Source organism: Centropristis striata, chromosome 15, assembly GCF_030273125.1.
Source record: "Centropristis striata isolate RG_2023a ecotype Rhode Island chromosome 15, C.striata_1.0, whole genome shotgun sequence".
Classification (NCBI taxonomy): domain Eukaryota; kingdom Metazoa; phylum Chordata; class Actinopteri; order Perciformes; family Serranidae; genus Centropristis; species Centropristis striata.
This window is the reverse complement of record NC_081531.1, coordinates 32,603,299-32,623,139: the sequence shown is the minus strand read 5'-3', so window position 1 is coordinate 32,623,139 and position 19,841 is coordinate 32,603,299. Positions and strand designations below refer to the sequence as shown.

At 35.2% G+C, this 19,841-nt stretch overlaps 1 protein-coding gene across 2 annotated transcripts in view; it reads right to left on the bottom strand.

Annotated features, from left to right (window-relative positions):
- The window catches only part of LOC131986305 (serine/threonine-protein kinase PAK 3), a 46,272-nt gene that overhangs the window by 16,605 nt on the left and 9,826 nt on the right, over nucleotides 1-19,841 (bottom strand). For both annotated transcript variants that reach the window (XM_059351187.1, XM_059351188.1), the window contains exons 2-5: nucleotides 9,385-9,578; nucleotides 8,630-8,730; nucleotides 4,655-4,808; nucleotides 4,497-4,534 (exon numbers count right to left, since the gene is read on the bottom strand). In XM_059351187.1, coding sequence (XP_059207170.1) covers nucleotides 4,497-4,534; nucleotides 4,655-4,808; nucleotides 8,630-8,730; nucleotides 9,385-9,556 — 465 coding nt within the window. In that variant the 5' untranslated portion in view covers nucleotides 9,557-9,578. The remainder of the gene's footprint in view (nucleotides 1-4,496; nucleotides 4,535-4,654; nucleotides 4,809-8,629; nucleotides 8,731-9,384; nucleotides 9,579-19,841) is intronic.

Sequence of the window (19,841 nt, the reverse complement as noted above, 5' to 3'; positions counted from 1 at the left end):
ACTAGAATATAAGACATGTTCTCAGTTATTTTACACTTTTTTGTTAAGTACATAATTCCACATGTGTTCATTAATAGTTTTGATGAATTTACAATGTCAATAGTCATGAAAATAAAGGAAACGCATTGAATGAGAAGGTGTGTCCAAACTTTTGGCCTGTACTGTATATACACACGTTTTGCTTTGATGCTCTCAAACACATAAAGAAGGCAAGATATTCAACAAATGAACTCTTGACAAGCCAAGCCATTCCAGGTGATCACTTCATAAATCTGACTGAGAGATTAACAGAAGTGTGAAAATATGTCATCAAAGCAAAAGGTGGCTACTTCCAAGAATCTAGAATATAAAACATATTCTGGTTTGTATAAGATAAGATAAGACTTTCTTTATCCTGCAGTGGGGAAATTTAGTCTTCACAGCAGCTCAAGATACAGACAGGGGAGTTTACAAAAATATAGAAAACAGAATAAATAATAAATAATAAGACATAATATACCCTAAGAGTATTTTGTATATCACTTGTTTTAACTGCATATGTGTTCTTTCATAGTTTTGATGTCTTCAGCATTAATCCACAATGTAGAAAATAATAAAAATAAAGAAAAACCACTGAATGAGAAGGTGTGTCCAAACTTTTGACTGGTACTGTATAAATGAACATCATGTTTCCTGATAATATGTTAAAAATGCAAACAATCACTGCCACAATATCCACATAAGCACCCTGAATAGAGACAGAGGTGTTACAATTTAGCTCTCTTTTCCACTTTTCTTTGTTCACTTTTTGGCAGACATTTTGTTAGAAACCTGACATCACAAGTTTAACTTTCAGTTTTCAATGTCACCTTTCATTAGCAGGCAGGAAAAAAGTGCTATTGAAACCAAAGTTGTGGTATTCACCTTGACAACAAGGTGAAAATGTAAAAAGTTGTTTGGAGCATTATTATTACTAAGAAAAGAAAATGGTTTCACTGTTAATAAAAGAGACCTGGCTCTATAATCTCATTAAGATGAAGTGGCTGCTCACTGTTTTCTTATCTACCATTAAACATTCATGACCATTAAAAGTAATGAATAAACACTGCGTCATGTCCTTGCAGTTGTTGTTGACTTCTGAACATCAACTAATATCTAATTATGCATCTATGTAGAGAATAAACTGTTGCATTTTGAAAGCTTTTTACTATAAAGCCTGAAAATGACTGACAGACTGTTGGGACTACACTCAAAAAAATAATTAAGCCCAAAACGTGGACTTTATGTAATTTAATTACATGTAAATTTTCCATGTAATTTTGTTACATAAGTTGAATGTAAAAGGTCAAATTAAATGCAATGTTTTTCTTTCATTTAAAAGTAATATAGATACATTAAATAACGTTAATGCAAATTTCTACATAAACTGAATGTGTAAATTTACTTAAAGTTTATGTATACTTTTACATAAACCTTATGAGTTTATTCAAGCATCTCATACGCAAGCAGTTATGAAAAAGTTTCTTTATTAACATTAAGCACCAAATTGGGGCAACAGTGTTGTTTAGGGAACACATATTCAACATTAATTAGTTGCTTATTAGCATGCAAATAAGTAACATATTGGCTCTTAATTAGTCATTATTAAGTAGTTATTAATGCCTTATTCTGCATGGCCTTATTATACAACCAGTAAGACATTAACTAAGAGTTTTCCCTCAACAACCTCAGAATTATTGATTATTAGTAGTAAGTAAGGAAGTTGTTGTATATGAGTTATGATCTTGATATGCTTTACTTTGTATGGACTTTATGTCTCTTTAACTTTTTTTGTAATATTGAATGAACTCATAAGGTTTATGTAAAAGTATACATAAACTTAAAGTAAATTTACACATTAAGTTTATGTAGAAATTTGCATTAAAGTTATTTAATTTATCTATACTACTTTTAAATGAATGAAAAACATTGCATTTCATTTGACCTTTTACATTCAACGTATGTGACAAAATTACATGGAAAATTTACATGTAATTAAATTACATAAAGTCCACGTTTTTGGCTTAATTCTTTTTTTGAGTGGGGCTGTTAGACCTGACTGAACTAACAACAGTGTGATCTGTCACATCATGCTGTGCTGCTACACAATATAAACATCAATGCTGACTTAATAATTCCAACATTATTACGGTATGTGCAGATACAGATTATTAGTCAGCTACTCTTCTGTTTACTAAATTACACAACAGGCACGATTGGCACCCAAAATCACAATTATGGCCTCAATGCACATTATGTATTAGAGAAGTGAACAGCAATGTCAACATTACACAAGAAAAATAAATGTCAGGTGCAGAAAAACAAACTGTCAAAGCTGTGGATGCAGTTATGCTTGTGCTGTTGACAGATGGGTCCTGTGTTCTGACGGGGGGAAAAAAATCTAAAAATCCAGGACTTCCTGGTGAAGAACTATCATGAACAGAAAGATTTAAGACTTAACTGATGCCTAAACTCCTCACATGTAACACCAGAACACAATGTTATTATTAAATTAAAGCAGCAACAAAGAAGCAATAAGTCTGATCCTGAAACACTGACAATGTATCTTAAGTTTCATCTGCATTTCTGTGTATTATAAAGTGTTTGTTTGTTAAATGAATATATTTTCTGCTAGAGCTGGAAACAAGCATGTTAAGTATTTCCAAGTTCCTAGAATTTAAAAATTTAATTACAACTCGGTCCAACCAAAGCTTGAATTAGGATGCAACACAGTGTCTGCAGCTGCATTATCTGCAGTTCTAGATGTATTCTGAGCTAAGGTCAAGGTGAGGCATCAAATGGATGCTCGTTGAATACAACCTAGAGTTCTTACAATATAACCTGCGCATAGTAATCTATAAAAGAAAAAAGTTTCTGCTCTAATCCTTAAAGACAAAGTAGGAAAAAACTGCAGGGTAGACATGGACTGCAGCAGGCGTTGAGAAGGGAAAGCAAGCTTTTTAAAAAAAAACAACACACCAATTCTCAAATATTTACCTGCATTGCAGGTTAGAAGAAGTTGGTGTTTAAAATACTCTGACAGAGAATCCTGATGGGCTGCAGTTTGCTTCGACAGACCAAATATTGGCACCTCTGCTGTCCTTCTGCTTGCCTGAGACAGTGCTGATCAAACCTGGAGGATGAAATCTGCAGCCAACAGCTGAGTCACCTCTGCAGACCAAGGACCACTGTGACAGTTGAAGGCTGAGATGCTCTAAAATACCCCCACTTTAGACTCACCGCCACACCCGCTTGCCCTTCACTGGCAAAAAGCTCTTTCAAGCAATAGCCCTGCATTAAGTGATCCCATTGTAGCTTGCCTGGGGCGGCGAATCCCACTGAACAGACTTGGATTCCCCTTCTTCAGCCAGCTGAGCGTGTACAGGCCGAGGCATTCAAAGCATAGATTACTCTGGTCAAAGCCAGGAATGAGGTCAGCACAGCAGGAGTCCTTCTAGATGCAGTTGAGCCTCCAGTGAAGCTTGTCTATGAGTATTTTTCAAAATCTGGTTGAGTAGATTGGAAAAATAAACAATGTGCAGCAGTGGCTTTCGCAGCAGTCACTGTTTCTGTGCAGGAGCTGCAGACTGATTGGCATGTATGCATATTCAGAGCATTATGCCACATAGTGAGGGCAGTAAGCCTCTAGAGAGAGGAACACACACAGTTTGCCCATTAGAGGCGGATGTCTGTGCAAAATGATGGATAGTAACACAGTCTATCCCACAAATACCTCGACAGAGTTAGTGTGGAAGATTGTAGAGGTACAATAATGTTGCAACTTACCTGTTTAATTATTACACTATTACTTATAAATCATTGAGAAATATATCTTTGAGTTGAGAGATTTTCTAATGAGAAGAACCAGAGATTGGGTTTATTACTATTTGTAATGTTTTTACTATAATATTCAGACATTCGGGGGAGGTTAAGATATGAAATGTAGCAATAAAATTCCTCATAAAACAGACAGAGGGGCAACCTCCAAGAAGTGTTCAATTAACAACATTTTGATTTATTTTAGGGCTGTCACCACATACTGATATTGGATTTGGATTTTTTGGGGATTTGACACACACACACACACACACACACACACACACACACACACACACACACACACACACACACACACACACACACACATACATATATATATATGAAATTAAATAAATAAATATAACATCTTTAATGTAAAAAATATCTAACTTTATAAATCCTTAATATAAATACATAAATAAATATATAATATATTTTTATCAACAAAATCGTTATTGTGAATTATTTTCACCACAATATCAGTCTTGCCAAAATCTGATGTGATGACAGCCCTCATTAATTTAAAATTTAGCATTAATTAATCGCTAGGTGTTATTAACTGACATGTATTTTGTCAGATACTCATTTAATTCCTAACAAAGACCACCAAGTCTTATAACCAACACTAACCAACATAAGCTCAGAAATAAAGAACTCACCAGAGTGTTTGCTGCTATGTACCCATGTGCCGACTTGTCTGAAACAGAAAGGAACATTATTATAATCTTAGACATAGAAATAAATTAGACATAGGAATAAATTTGACATGTTTTTGTTAAAATGGTGCTATTTATATCAGTATTTTGGTGTTTCTTACCTCCCGAGGTGAAGCTCATGTATTTCTGGTTGTTGACCGTCTCTTTGGAGTCGTAGAACTTTAGGACGTCCAACACGGCCTGCGGGTTCTTCTTCTGCTCCAGCTTGGTGATGTTCGAGGTCTGTAGGAGCCGGGCCCATTGCTCCGGGATGCCCTGCACAAACACAAAGAGGTCAAATGTTAAAAGATGTAGGTAACACTTTACAATAACCAACTAAATAATGTTTATAGATGGTTTATAAACCAATTATTAACCATTTACAAAGTGCTATACATATTTAATCTTTAAATGTTTTCAACCAATTTCTTAAAGGTAAATGAATCATTTCAAATCATTAACATACTTAAAATGGTGTTAAAAATGTAAAAATGAGTGTAACTGAAACTATTGATAAACTATTAATTATAATATATTGGTTTCTTAATGGTAAAGTAACTATAAACTTACATTAATATACCATCTATTTGTCATTTATGAATGATGTAGTTAAACATTAATAAATTATGTATTTACCATTCTAAATGGTCTATATACAGTTTATAAATGCTGATTGAACATTAATAAACTATCTGTTTACCATTTATAAATAAGGGTTATTGTAAAGTGTTACCAAGATGTAACATTTTTGCTATTTTCTTCTTGTGGATTGTCATTATCAATTATTTGCTATGTAAAGATGAGATACTGATGCTCTAGTGCGACACTTAGTTCTGAATGTCATCTATAAAGACTTTAATATTCAAAGAAATTAAATTTGGTAGCAAAAATTCTACATTTACTGGAATATACTGATTTTTATTTGGAGAGAAATTATACAAAGGGATCACTTAATGCTTGTTGGTTTTACATTCTAGGCTAAACAAACAAATTATAATATGTTAACCCTCTGAACCCCAGGATTTTTACATTTTACTCACTGTGTCCTTGTATTTCACTGCAATATATAAGTTCTACAGCTCTATGGAATCAGCACAATCATGGCTGGAAGTATGAACAACTTTAATATGTCTTTTGTGCAGAATAACACATTATAATATGTTATAATGACATAAATCATAAAAAAAAAAAGAAAAAATGCAGGTTGAATTTCTGGGATAAATTATTTTTTTAAAAATTGGAATAAAATGGAATTATTACATAGAACACTTTACCAAATGTCCACAAGTGTCATGAATATTAGAAAAGAAACTTGGGTCTTCGCGTTTTTACAGCCTCTACTTTCAACCTCTCCTGTCCTCTCCTCTCTGCTCTGTGTAAACAGATTTTCAATGAATATTTGTCACGTGACCGTTCGTTAAAGGAGCAGAATTTAATGTTTTTAACAGGATTTTGTTATTACAAATGGTTTATTTGTAGCAACTGAGACACGTAGAATAAAGCGACTCTGACATAATTCACAATTTTAAGCTTTGTGTTGGTTACTTTGCTCTGGAATATGTGCATTTCTCCAAACTATTTTAAAATGCATTTCAAATCTTATTTTTTGCCTGTTTTGCATGTTTTAATGCTTAATGATGGGGCCTTTCACAGCAGCTGCATGTAGTTCAACAATTGGTTTCATTCATTCCATCTGTGTAAACTTGTGGATATTTTTACACTTAAAGCAACTGTTGGAAAAAGATGATAGTTGGCGGGGGATCAAGGAGCGAATCAACAGTAATCATCTGTATCCACCCAGAAAACCATGAAAGAAGTGAAATCAAAGTGGTTTGGTTTAAATCGGTCTTAATGGGGCTCTGTGTGTCATAAGCCTGCAGCTTATCAAATCAAACAAGGAACTATTTGTTACTGATGTCATGGAAGGAGTGCTGGACATTTGGTAGTCAAAAAGGCGAAAAACACATGCAGTATAACTGAGTGTTAAAGTTGCTTTAAGGCTCGGATTACTCATTTAAATATAACTATCCTTCTCACTTCTAAACAAAGATGACCAGACACAACCTCTGTGTTGATGGAAATGTGAGCCCATTTCAGTTTCATGTTTTTCCATATTATAGTATCAAGGTTCCATTATTATGCTATCATGGACATTTTCATTTTCCAAATGATAATAAAAACATGAACATCTTTTAATGCTTTTAATTCTCCTTCTTTACATCATGATGTCAATTATTTTATTAACAGAGGATCACCTTAGGATAAATAACCACTTCCACTATATTCCACTTCCACTATTTCGAATCTGTCTCTGATTAGCAACAACATTAATTTTTATGCATTATTATTATTAACTATTTTTCCATAATACATGAATGTTTTCTTACTAAAAATGGCCATAAAATACTAATTATAAATATTATTTTCCACTTTAACTGAATAAAAATGTCTGTCTATATTCATTAATTTTCAAAATGCCAGCTTGTTTATACAATAATATATATAATATATTGTTTTTTATGAAAAATGCACAAATAATTAATTATTTTCTATATTTTTCCACAGCATATGCCAATGAAGAGTGAGGATATAAATCAAGTTTCATCATGATTTTATGATTTACTGTACTGGGATCACACAGTTTACAGACTTTTTATAGGAGCTAAGTTTTATTTCTAAAGAAAATAAACACAGTGACATTAAAGACAGATATTAAATAACATGAACATCTTTTAATGCTTTTAATTCTCCTTCTTTACATCATGATGTCAATTATTTTCTCTTAACAGAGGATCACCTTAGGATAAATAACCACTTCCACTATATGATGTAATTCATTACAAAAATGTTCCCACCAGTATATAGGAAGAACAGAATTCAGGGTACAATATGCATAATACAATACAATAGAGCTGAATAAACATATCTGTGGAATTAAAACCTGAATATTAAAAGCTTTATGAGCTTTGTTTTATCTCTTTTGCACATTAAACTGCTCACCAGACAGTGTCAAACAGATAAGTCTGGTGTAATAGTCCCAACATATTATATCGACTCACAGTTTAATTGTTGGTATAAAGTATAAAAGTACACAAATTCAGTGTAGCTGGCTTATCCCCTCTAAACCCTCAGTTCTGTCTGAGGAGAGCAGAATTTAATGTTTTTAACAGGATCTAGTTTTTCCAAATGGTTTGTTTTTGGCAAAGTTTTAAATGGGACATGTAGAATAAAGTGATTTTGACAGAAATGTCACAATTTTAAGCGTTGTCTTGGTCACTTTTTTAAATGGAAAACTTTTATTACCTATGATCGAGGACTGTCGAAACTGTCCAACAAAAATGCTGGTTTTCTGGTTTCTTTTTGTGGTAAACACTGTATTTTTGTGAACTTTTAAAGGAAACATAAAATATTCAATAACTGTGTCATATGTGGTTTTATATATCCAGGCTTGTGTAAGAAAAAAGATGTTATTGCTCACAATTACTGCAGCTAGAATGTAATACTCAACTCAGACCTGAAAACAAACTCACTGGTCCGACAGCACTAATCAAGGACATCCACACCTAACACAATGCTCTGCACTTTATATATTTATATAATTACAGTATTGTTTTAATGCATACAATGGCACTAAGTTGATGGTACAGTGAATGAATGACATGAATAAACTAAGTGCTGAGAGAATGAGAATGTATCTTTTCTATTTACTATTTATTGAGATGAGATGATAAGAATGTATCTTGCTATTTACTATTTATTGTGCTTTTTTTATGAGTCCAGTATCTGAGTGCATTGAATTTCGTTATATTTCTGTGCAATGACAAATGAAAATCTAATCTAATCTAATTTACCAAGAAATGTGAAAGGATTCCAGTGCAGGTGTGCCCTGATGTGAGAGATGGACTGATTGTCATTCAAGTCACTTGTATTACCAACTTAACGTGGGTGAAAATATATCATTAGCTGACTCTAATGCCTGAGGCAGTAACGATTTTAGAAATATGTGCCTGGGACTTTGCTTTCAGATGGGAGGAGGATTTTAGAAGCACATCAGTCCCTGTTTATTTGCCTGATTGTCAAGTGAAAGTGATACTCACTGTGAATTCTCCCGTTACAGCATCAAAGCCAACATGAATGGTGTGTTCAAAGTCTGAGGGTAGGGATATCTCAGGACGTTCCTTCTCCTTCTTCTTGTTTGCTGCAGGAGACGAACAAAAACTGATTACAGGCTGATCTCTAGTGTTTTTTTTTTGTTTGTTTTTTAAATATTTTTATTGTCAATTTTCAGAGTGACAAATAACATACATACACAAATAATAAAGATAATAATAAAAGGCAAATAAATAAAAATTAGACACAAACTATGACATATCAAAACAAAGTATACACAATATAATGTCATCATCATTTATTCTCCTTGGCGTTCAGTCCCAGCTAGGCAAGAATCCTTGGCTTTCTTTTTTTACTTTTTTACCCTTTTCTTTGTCTTTTTATCTCTAACACTGTTTTGGATTTTTTATTACTATTTTATTCTATTTTATTTTATTGTTTTTAGTATTTTATTGTTTTCATTGTTTTTATTTATACCTATTTGTGTATGATTTATTCTATTTTAATAACTGTACAGCACTTTGGTCAACTGAGGTTGTTTTTAAATGTGCTCTATAAATAAACTTTGACTTGACTTGACTTGACTAATGTCACAATCGAATGTCCACTTAAGTGTATCAAATGTCACAATAGGTACATTTCAAGAACACACGATAATAATAATAATAAATCTAGTGTTTTTAAACGCAGGTAAGCTAGTAAAAGTGCACGTGGTGGTAGCGTGCTGGGGAAGGATACTCACTCTTATCTCCCCCGGGGAAGATGGAGCGCAGACGGACTTTCTTGTTCTTCTCTTCAGGAGCCATTGGAAGCGGTTTAGAGGCGTGATTCAATGATGAAGAGTCTCGGGAACTACTGTTCATTCTCAAGGGGGGGGCTGGTGGTTTCTCTTCAATATCGACACTATCAGACATCTTTAGTAACACTCACAATGTCCTGTGAGAAAGAGAGAGAGATGGAGAGGGTACAGATCAGGAGGGACTCGTGAAGGTTACAACGTCTCTTCGGATGCACCAAACATAACAAACCTTGGATTCTGACTAGTTCTTAGTCATAGTAAGTGCGAAAAAGAATACAATATTATCAAGGACTTCATGTTTTTGTCAATATCAAGGTCGACCGCTGTTGCTTGCGGGCGACCTTGATGAGACAACTTGTTGGATTCTGTTTGGCAATGGAGAGCACACATATCTGTCTTTGACAAGATGTGATATCCAGAAAAATGGGAAAATAAATAGTGTAAAATTGCTCATAGTTGTTCGGGCTGGAGTGGTTTGTGTTTTGGTTTGGGTGTGTTTTTCTTTGTCTCCTTTGAGGGGCCTCCTCCTGCACCTCCTCCACATGTTGCCGTGGGTCAGGCACCCCTGAGATCATTTACTGATTAGGGGATGCAAAGGTTAAATAGAGTGGAGACCCAGGCAGAGGACTGTGAGCTGTCTGAGTTTGTGTTTGTTAAGTTAAAATGTTGTCAATTTAAGCTAGTTCTCACTAGTTTGGAGTTAAATTTGTGTTGTTTTTATATCATTTCATTGTAAATAAATAATTGTATTTTGTTTATACTCAGTGTCCGGTTTTTTCCTTTTTACACTGGGTTTACTTTTACATCAAACTTCTTAAAGTAAGTCCTGGATAACTGGGGACATAACATAAATTGGGGCTCCTCCGGGAGCCCAATGTATGATAGTAGTGATATACTGTTTTATGCTATACTGTGATATAGAAGTTAATGGTGATTATACTATGAATATTTTCCTGTCTACAGTATTGAAAAAAAAAAGATTATTTAATTTATTTTTCAAAAGAGACACCTTTTAAGCCATTCAAATTTGTGTTTCTATTATTATAAAATGTATTTTCATCCAAAAGAATAATTTTTTCATTCATTTCAGGGTCATTCTGACTGATATATTAGATATAATAGTAACTGTGTGACACTTTTTACTGTGATATTGTGAAGGTTATCGTACTGTGAAAATCTCATGCCGCTGCAACCCTGACCCAGTATACTGTTGACAGATTGCTTCTTTTGTCCAAAACCCAAAGATAGTATATCTATAATGATATAATACAGAGAAGAAAAATGTATATTCTAAAAGCTGGGATTGCTGTTAAAATAAACATGTACATTTTTTAATAAAAAATATGTTTCAGGCTGAAGCTGGCTGAGTTTTAAAGATACAGATGAAGCTGCAGATATCATATGAAACTAGAATAGATAAGTATCTATTGGTACTAATCATGATGTGATGTCTTTTTCAGGAATGAGTCTAAATAAAGACCCAAAGTTAGGCTACATTTTGGCTATAGGACAAACTGGCATGGCCATTTTCAAAGAGGTCACTCTTGTCTCAAGATACCTGAATGAAAATTGGTTCTTTACAGACAAATATCCGGTAGTACAAGCTACGGTCTTTAAAAAAAAGTATTTAAAGTATTAATCACAGCTACGGTCTTTAAAAAAAAGTATTTAAAGTATTAATCACAGCAAATTGTGCAATCAATTGGTTAATTCTCTTAGTTTTTGTTGATACATCTAATCAATTAATTCTTGCATCATTACAGAAGTCCAGAATATTTACATGTGACTGAATAAAAGCCTTCTATTTAATAAAAGTCTGACATAAATGAGTTTTGTATACCGAGTAGTGATATATGTGGGCTCCAGTCAGGACAGTGCTATACAGTAGAAGTTGCAGAAGTGAATTTATTGTCTCTGTGGCTGGTTTTTAAAGCTGCGAATGTGACAAAAACATAACAAGACTTGCATTCGGACAGCTCTAACACTTACAGAAGAATTTTACTTACAGTTTCAAAGTATATTCAGAGCTTTTGGGGCCCATTTTAGCATTGTAACATAGGAAATCCTGTAACAGCAACACTGACTGCAGGTCTGAAAGATTTTCTGCTAACACATCTGATACTTTGAACATCAGATTAAGAGATTATTCAGATTCAGAAAGAGACACAACTCCTGAAGTTTTCATGGTGATGTTAAATTGAATGGAGGCGATTTGGAAGCGAGGTGCAGTCTGATGTCCAGTGGGTCTGTTCAGCTGTGAAAACACGAACCAGGAGTTGATTCTAAGAGAAACTGGCAAGTGTAAACATTCCCATCACTCATCCTCTCATCTACCCATCCCACCACCATCTTAAACTCCTTCACTGCCTCACCCCGAGGCCAAGCCCATCATGTGATGTGCAGCACGACCGTCCCAGAAAGCGGCCATCCAGGCCGCCCCCTTAGTGGAGACCTACATTAGCAAACAAAGCCCACTCCTCAGCTCTTACACAGTGCACAGGCCTTTACAATTTTATGTAACCGTCTTCCTGCGCGAGACAAAATCCGGTTGGTTACACCCTACTCTTTGTTAACTTCCCAAAAGAATTGGGTTTGAATGAAGGAATTAGATTATTGCAGAAAAATGTAATACATTTTGATAAAAAGACAAGAGAGCATGATTTAATTACATCAACGGTAAGAGCATTATTGCATAAGATACTTGTCTGCTTGTGAAACATTTTTGTCCGGAATGTGTCCCGACTCTCAAAACGTCTTTACTGTCTTTATAACTCAAAAGCAAACAGTTATTTAGAAACAGATTTGTTATAAGTTTATCTACACAACATGTCAGAGTTTTAACTCAATGAGTCCCTCATTCAACATCATTCAACCAATGCAACAAAGTGCCAAAAGTGCAGTTCCTCAAATGGCCACTTCAGGCTGGCTGCAAAAGAGAGTCAATCCCCATAGACCGCCATGTTAAAATACCCAACTTTATAGCAGAAAAAAACATGTTGGGACTTTGTAGCTAATTTCCCCTTTATGACATCTTTGAGGGGGTTACATTTTTTGTATTACTCATCTTCTTGGCTAGTAGGCTTCTTACTTAACACACGATATCACATCACCCCAATTTTAGCACCTTTGCACTTGCTCCCTGTTAGTTTTTCACATTGATTTTAAGATTTTACTGATCACCTTCACAGCTTGTTTAGGTCTGGTAAGAATTATTAAATCCTTCAAGCAAACTCGCATCCTCAGAACCTCGATTGGCACCTTCCTGACCGTTCCAAAGTCAAAACTAAAATCCAAAGGTGACAGGGCATCGGAGCGCCCTGACTTTGGAACGAGCTGTCCGAGGAGATAAGGCGCGCAGTCAGTAACTTCTATAAAACTTCTTAAAACCGACCTTGTTTTATGCAATTTTTTCTATTCTTTTCTCTAAAGAATCATCGTTTTACCTTTAAATTCTGTTCGTATTACTTAAATACTTTTCCTTGGTACCTGATATTGTCCTGTACTTGCTCATGTGCTGTCTTTTTTTTTTTTTTTTAACCGTTTTTATGTAAGAATTGTTTTCTTATCTCTGCTCTGTTGGCCGTATGGCACCAATCGCCTTTGTGATTAACTGCTCTCTGCCAAAGCACTTAGTATTAATAATAATAACGACAAAACAACAGCTTACAATCTGTTTACATTGTATAAAGGCTTCACAATAAAGGGTGTGGTCCCTTTGAGTGGCAAAAAGGGCCTTCACAGGTGGCGTATTATAATCAGACTTCATTTGAGAGGCCACAATGAGCTTCAGAAACCTATGGGTAATATCATGAAAACTACTTCCTGTTTTTATACAGTCTAGGCTTACTACCTAATGGATAACGACAGGTTTATGTACACACAGAACTCAATAAAGTCTGTATATTTCAATCCTATCTCCATAAAAGCGATACAATCCAGCTTTACGTCTCATGGATGAAAAAAAAATACACTGATTCTGATGTTTTATTTCTTCAAACTAGACTACAAAACAACTGCCAAAACTTATTGTGTGAAAAAATCCCCAGGATCAAACATTGCTCCGAGGTAAAACAACCATTAACACACTGTCCTAATAAACTGGACGGTGTATTTCAGTTCCCCTCTGCTGGTGGCGTGATTAGAATAACAATTTTTTATTTCTCTTGGCAAGAGAATGTAACACAGAAACTACATTGTGATCGTTTCAATTGAACAAACTGTTCTATGATCACTGCAGGACAATTCTTGGCAGAGATGACTTTTTTTAGCCTCTAATGGCAGAGCTTAGTGTAGAGGAATTTATATACAACAAATGGTGTGGAAAAAGTTATACATTGAACAAAACGAATGGGTGGCAACAATACTGAAAAAATACTGTGGGTAACATTAATTGTATCTCTGAGAAACTACTGAATTACCCCTTAACCCATTGACGCCTGTAAAACCTCTGGGTGATTTTAAAATAAGCCCCTAAAACCTGAAGTTTTTCTGGAAATTCAACAGAAGTGTCAATGCTTCTACTAAATAATAGATTTTTCAGCCTCTGTAGCAGATAGAAATGAAATTCGAAAAAGTATTTGAGAGCTTATACAAATACTACAAAACGACGTATCTGCTTTCCAGGCTTCAATGGGTTAACAAAGCAGATTCATAAAAAGGTGAGTCACTCCTGACAGTACCTCACTATTCACTATTTTTTATGATCTCTATTTGCATTTTTAAGATGATATCTTTCTTGTGAGATACGCAGGTGGTGGGGGTGACTGCTGGTTTCTGCCCTGCTGGGTGAGTTCCAGGTGAGAGTCCAGACAACAACAGCAAACAGGTTCTCTTAGGTTGGAGGTTGAGGCGTGTCACTAACAACAAAACCCGGTTAAAATCTGCTGTTTACAAAGTGGTGTCACAATGTTGACAGGGAGCACCAGGGAGGTGGCAACAGCACGGTTATCTTAAAAAAAAAAAAGCTGCAGGAAATTTCCAAGACAATAAAGAAAGCATGATGGTGCAACATGGAAGCTGACAGTGAGACAAAAACATCTGCTATTTTTTTTCTTCCATAACACGTTTTTTTTCAGACTAGTGGAATTAAAACCTACAAAATGCACATTAAGGTGTTTATATTACTTCACTTTGTCTATTTGCATCTGTAGCTTTCTCCTAAATTCATCAAAAGTTAGCATAAGATAATGCCTTATTCATTAAAAATAAAAATTCAAAAATGTAAGTAATCATCTGGGGAAGTTTCACAGTGATATATTATAGATAAAAGAGTTTACCCTGTCTCAAAAAAGTTGACACATTGTCTAAAACATGAACCGTAATATAAAATAATTTGCTTATTAATTTTACATATAATCCATTTGAAAAGTGTACCATACTTCGGGTGTATGTTTTAACTGAAGCAATTGAAAGACAGACAGACACACACACTGACAGACAGATAAAGTGATAGCTGTTACAGTTATTGTTTCAGCTTAATAAGCATAATCCTTTACATATATCCACCGTGTCTCCAGTTGTTTTCCCTCACAAAAACACACAAGTGTCTCTGCCCTGTTGAGACTAATGCAGCTGTGACTGATGCCCCTGTTTAATCCATTAACATAATCTTTTGAACACGTACTTGCCAGCTGCAGTATGTCATACAGCTTTTATATAGCCAGAAACAGAAGTGGATTCACCAACATGTGCACAAGCAAGACCTGACAACAGCAACTGGGATCTGATCAATCAGGTCACTACCTAGTCAGCAAGTACAGAGGAGAGTAATCAATGGATGCAACATCAAATACTGACAGGAGGTTCTGAAAGATTTAAATGGCTGTTTCCTTATGGGGCAAACCGTGCTTTGTGCCATCATTGTGTTCTCCTTACATACACTACTGGTCAAAAGTTTTAGAACACACCAACATTTCCAGAATTTAATTGAAAATGATGCAGTTTATTGTCTCAGCGTACTCTGAAATTAATGCACATTTGCAACATTTAAAATTCTTTATTGAGCATGATAGTGTTTTGAAAGTAAAAAAAAGATTCAAAATCACATTTTATGTTGGACTAAAGGACTAAAAAAAGACACAAAATGACCAAAAAAAGACACAAAATGACAAAAAAGACACCTAAAGACACAAAATGACTAAAAAAAGACACAAAAAGACACAAAATGACTTACAAAGACATGAAAAGAATTAAAAAATGGACAACATAGCCCAAGACTCCATAGAGTTAAGTTGTTAACCCACTTCTTGTTCCCTGAAAAAAGGCCTACTTGTATAATTCTGAAATGTACATTATTTTTTAGTTTTGGTTAACCTTACCTTTTTTTATTTACCTCTGGCAGTTCACCACTTACCTTCGTACCCTTTCAAGCTGTTCATTTGACTTGAACTGCTTGAATTTCAATAAAAAACTGGAAAAATTGGGGTGTTCTAAAACTTTTGACCGGTAGTGTACATACAATGCACTTACATAAAACAGTGAAGGTAAAGCACATGCTCATCAACATGATAATTGGAAAGCTGATAAACTCTTCTTTATATCTTCTTTATAACAGAATCTGCAACACCAACTGAAAAATACAACAGGAAACTGAAAAATACTGGTTTTTATATGTTGCAAACCCTATTTGGCTAATCACCTGCAGCAGCAGCAGCAGCAGCAGCTAAAGATGGCAGATTCATGGAGGCCCAGACATTTACTTGATTCTTCGCTCACATAAAACACTGACCTATTTACTGTGTAGACTGAGTGACAGGCAGGCAAGCAGTCAGTGAGTGAGTGCACTGTCCCTGAAACAAGCAGCTCCTATTTCTGAAACACACATAGGCTAGTCTCTCAACGTTATAAATCAACTCCACGTCTGAGGCCCAACTATTTCAGCAGACGAGGGGTTGAAAAAGATCATTAAGAGACCAACTTCTGTCAGAAATGCAGCTGATGCATAAAATGCTAATTTGTTAGGAATTACAACTCATTCTGCTCTGCTTGCTTTGCAAGGATGTGACGTTTTGAAAGCGATATACAGTGTAAATGTGAGAAAAAAACCCACATGCAGAGCCACCACAGACACTCAGATATTACTGGGGATGTTTTCACATTTCTCTTCCATAAAATATTAATCTATCCATGAAGAGCAGGCATTTTCTCTCCTCTTTCAAACATTAATGCAGAATTTGAATGGCTAACACAGGAAGAGGCTCTAATCTTGAGCCCGTGGCGGCCCAGTAATGGCCCCCGCAGTGGGGGGAGGGCTCCATAAGCCCGGCTCTTCATGCCCCTGATTAGGACACGCTCTCTGTTTGACTTGGCTTTAGCTTTGGCCGTGCTTCTTTGAAGGATGCTGATTACTTGGATGGGACGGACAGCTAGAGGACATTCAAAGGAAAAGGAGAAAGGAGGGGATACTCCAGAGCAGTTTATTGTTATCTGCTTTATCTTGGTGGTGTCTGTACACTTCTTGTGTGACTGGCAGCTACAGAATGTTTTATAAACACTCAGTCAGAAAAGTTGGATGTTCTACTGTTAATAAGAGCAAAGAAAGACAAGGCCAGTTCACTTAACAGTCTTCATATAACACAGACACGTTTTAAAGGAGCCAATTGTGTCTGTATTTTCTGTCCTATATTAAATGTTAAAATAGCACATGTTTATATTTAATGTGGCAAATTAAAATAAAAAGTAAAAGCAAAAACCTCAACTCTCCATCCATTCTGAACACTTTTTAAGATTATTTTTGTATTTTCAGCTCATTGCTATATATGGTCACCTGCTCCAGGTCCAGTGTTTACATTGCATACACTGCTACTTGGAGCTACTGAGGGTTAGGGCCAGACAGAAGGAAAAAATAAATGATAGGACACTTTTTTTTCATTATGCAGTTTGAGAAAAAAGTCAAAATGACGAGAATAAAGTTTGGTAAAGTTGGAAAGATAATCACAGATTAATGTTTTGATATTGCATATTGTATTTCATCTTTTTTCTCGACATTTCAACTTTTTTGTAACTTTTTAAAGATATTTAAGATATTCACAGACTTGTTCACAGATTAATGATTTCGTATTGTATTTTATCTTTTTCTTGACATTTTGCGACATTGTATTTCCACTTTATTCTCAACATTTCAACTTTTTTCTCGACATTTCAACTTTTATCTCAAGGTGCAAAATTAAAAGAAAATGTTTCCCCTCTCATTGTTTTTTTTCTGCTGCCTGGCCCTAATCCACATCCATATGAGCTACATGCTAACGTCAGGGAAACCTTTAATCTTGGTTGATGTTGTTAATTTTTCCCCAATTTTTGATAAGTTTCCTGCTGGAACATGCTCAATTATGTAGGTTTTATTTCTGAAGCTTTTATTGGAGATTTTTCTTGGTTGAAAGCAATGACCAGCAGTAAAGAGACAGCAAGAGCACAGATGCAAAAGACCCAGAAACTCAGAAACTCTGACCAGACTGGGGTTTTTCAGGAGGGGGGATCAGAGAGACAGACAGTGTCTCAGACAGAAGGTAAATAGGGGTGCAGCAGACACATTTTATTGAAGCATGTAAAAATGTTCTAGTAGGAACTCAAAATACTAGACACAGATGTCAACATGCTGCACAAACGCTTCTCCCTCATATGGTTGGCCTCAGAATCAAACACACAGAGTCACGGAGCACAAGCCATCCCCCTTTAATTTCAGACGGAGGTTGGGGGGAGGAGGAGTTTGGCGTTATAGTTCAATTCTGCTACAAAGGACGCCCTTTGAAAGGGACATGAGGAGAATTTACGGTCACAAGATCAAAAACTCGTGGTTAAACATGCCACAGCATCATCTAATATAACTAATAATAATAATCTAATAATAATCTAATAAGTCTTAGATATGAGAAAAAACTGAACATAAGGTGAGATAATGTAATGTGACTGAGCCTTAACACCTCATTGTTATAATGTTATTAAATGTTGTACAAGTTAGTCTCTTTGGGACTTCACATGGGAGTGTACCAGAGTCCAGTCACAGAACTGGAATTGATGATTCGATGTTTTTCTGAATCGCCCAACATGAATATTGTTGTCCTGGGACAGGGTGTGGGCTTTAAGTCTTAAAGGATGAGTTTGATATTTTGGGAAATACATTTATTCACTGTTATGCAGCGAGTTAGATGAGAAGAGTCATACCACTCTTTCATCAGTATGGTGCATACAGTGGTGGAACAAGTATTCAGATACTTTACTCAAGTAAAAGTACTAATACCACACTGTCAAATTACTCCACTACAAGTAAAAGTCCTGAATCAAAAACTCACTAAAGTAAGAGTACAAGTATAAGTATAAATAAAAGTATCAGCATTAAAATGTTCTAATTATACAGAATGGACCCATTCAGATTGTTTTATATATTCCTAAGTATGGTATTATTATTATTATTATTATTACTGATGCATTTATGTAAGCATTGTTTTTTCTCAAGGTAGGGCTCATTTTAACTACTTAATTTAGTGTTATGAGGTTTAATTTAAAATAAAATAAAATTTAAAAAAAGCTTTCTAATCAAATGTTTTATGTTTTTTTATGTTAAATCTCGACCTGAAAAGTTACTAAAGCTATCAGCTAAATGTAGTGGAGTAAAAAGTACAATATTTACTTCTAAAATGTAGTGAAATAGAAGTATAAAGGTACTTAAAAAGGAAATATTCGACTACAAATACCTCAAAATTGCACTTAAGTACAGTACTTGAGTAAATGTACTTAGTTACACTCCACCACTGGGTACATATTAGCTTAGCTTAGCACAAAGGGGGGAAACAGCTAACCTGTCTCTGTCCAAAGGTAACTAAATCCTCCTACCAGCACTTCTAAAGCTCACTAATTAACACTTTATATCTTGTTTGTTTAATCCGGTTTATGCACGTATAAAGTCAGACTCGGGAGATTAGTGGCTGAAAAGAGCTGAAACGCGGACAACATACATCGAAGAAGCGGGACTTTCCAAAACATCAAAATACAGCTGGCTACCGTTGCACGCAGCTGATGTCTGCAGCTTGGTCACTGTGATATAAAAATGTTTGACATATAAGCTTTTGTCTGATGAGACTCCACCTCTCCGGTTTGGTCCCCCTCCTGCAAAACTCTGCTTTGCATACAGCTGCCAACGTTTGGTTCATGAAAGGGACAAGTCACAGCAATCTCATCAGTTTGCTTTACAACAGGTGGCAGGTGAGGCAGGGGTGTGTGGGTTTATTCTCAACAGAGCATAAATCTCGATGAGCTCACTGTAGGTACAGACGTTCCTGTCTCATGTATCACCGAGGAAAGGTTTATGCAACATCGAATACAGAATAAAACTCAAACCCAACATATAAACGATGCTTCAACACACTGTAAAAAAAAATCTGTTTAATTTACGGTAAAATACCAGC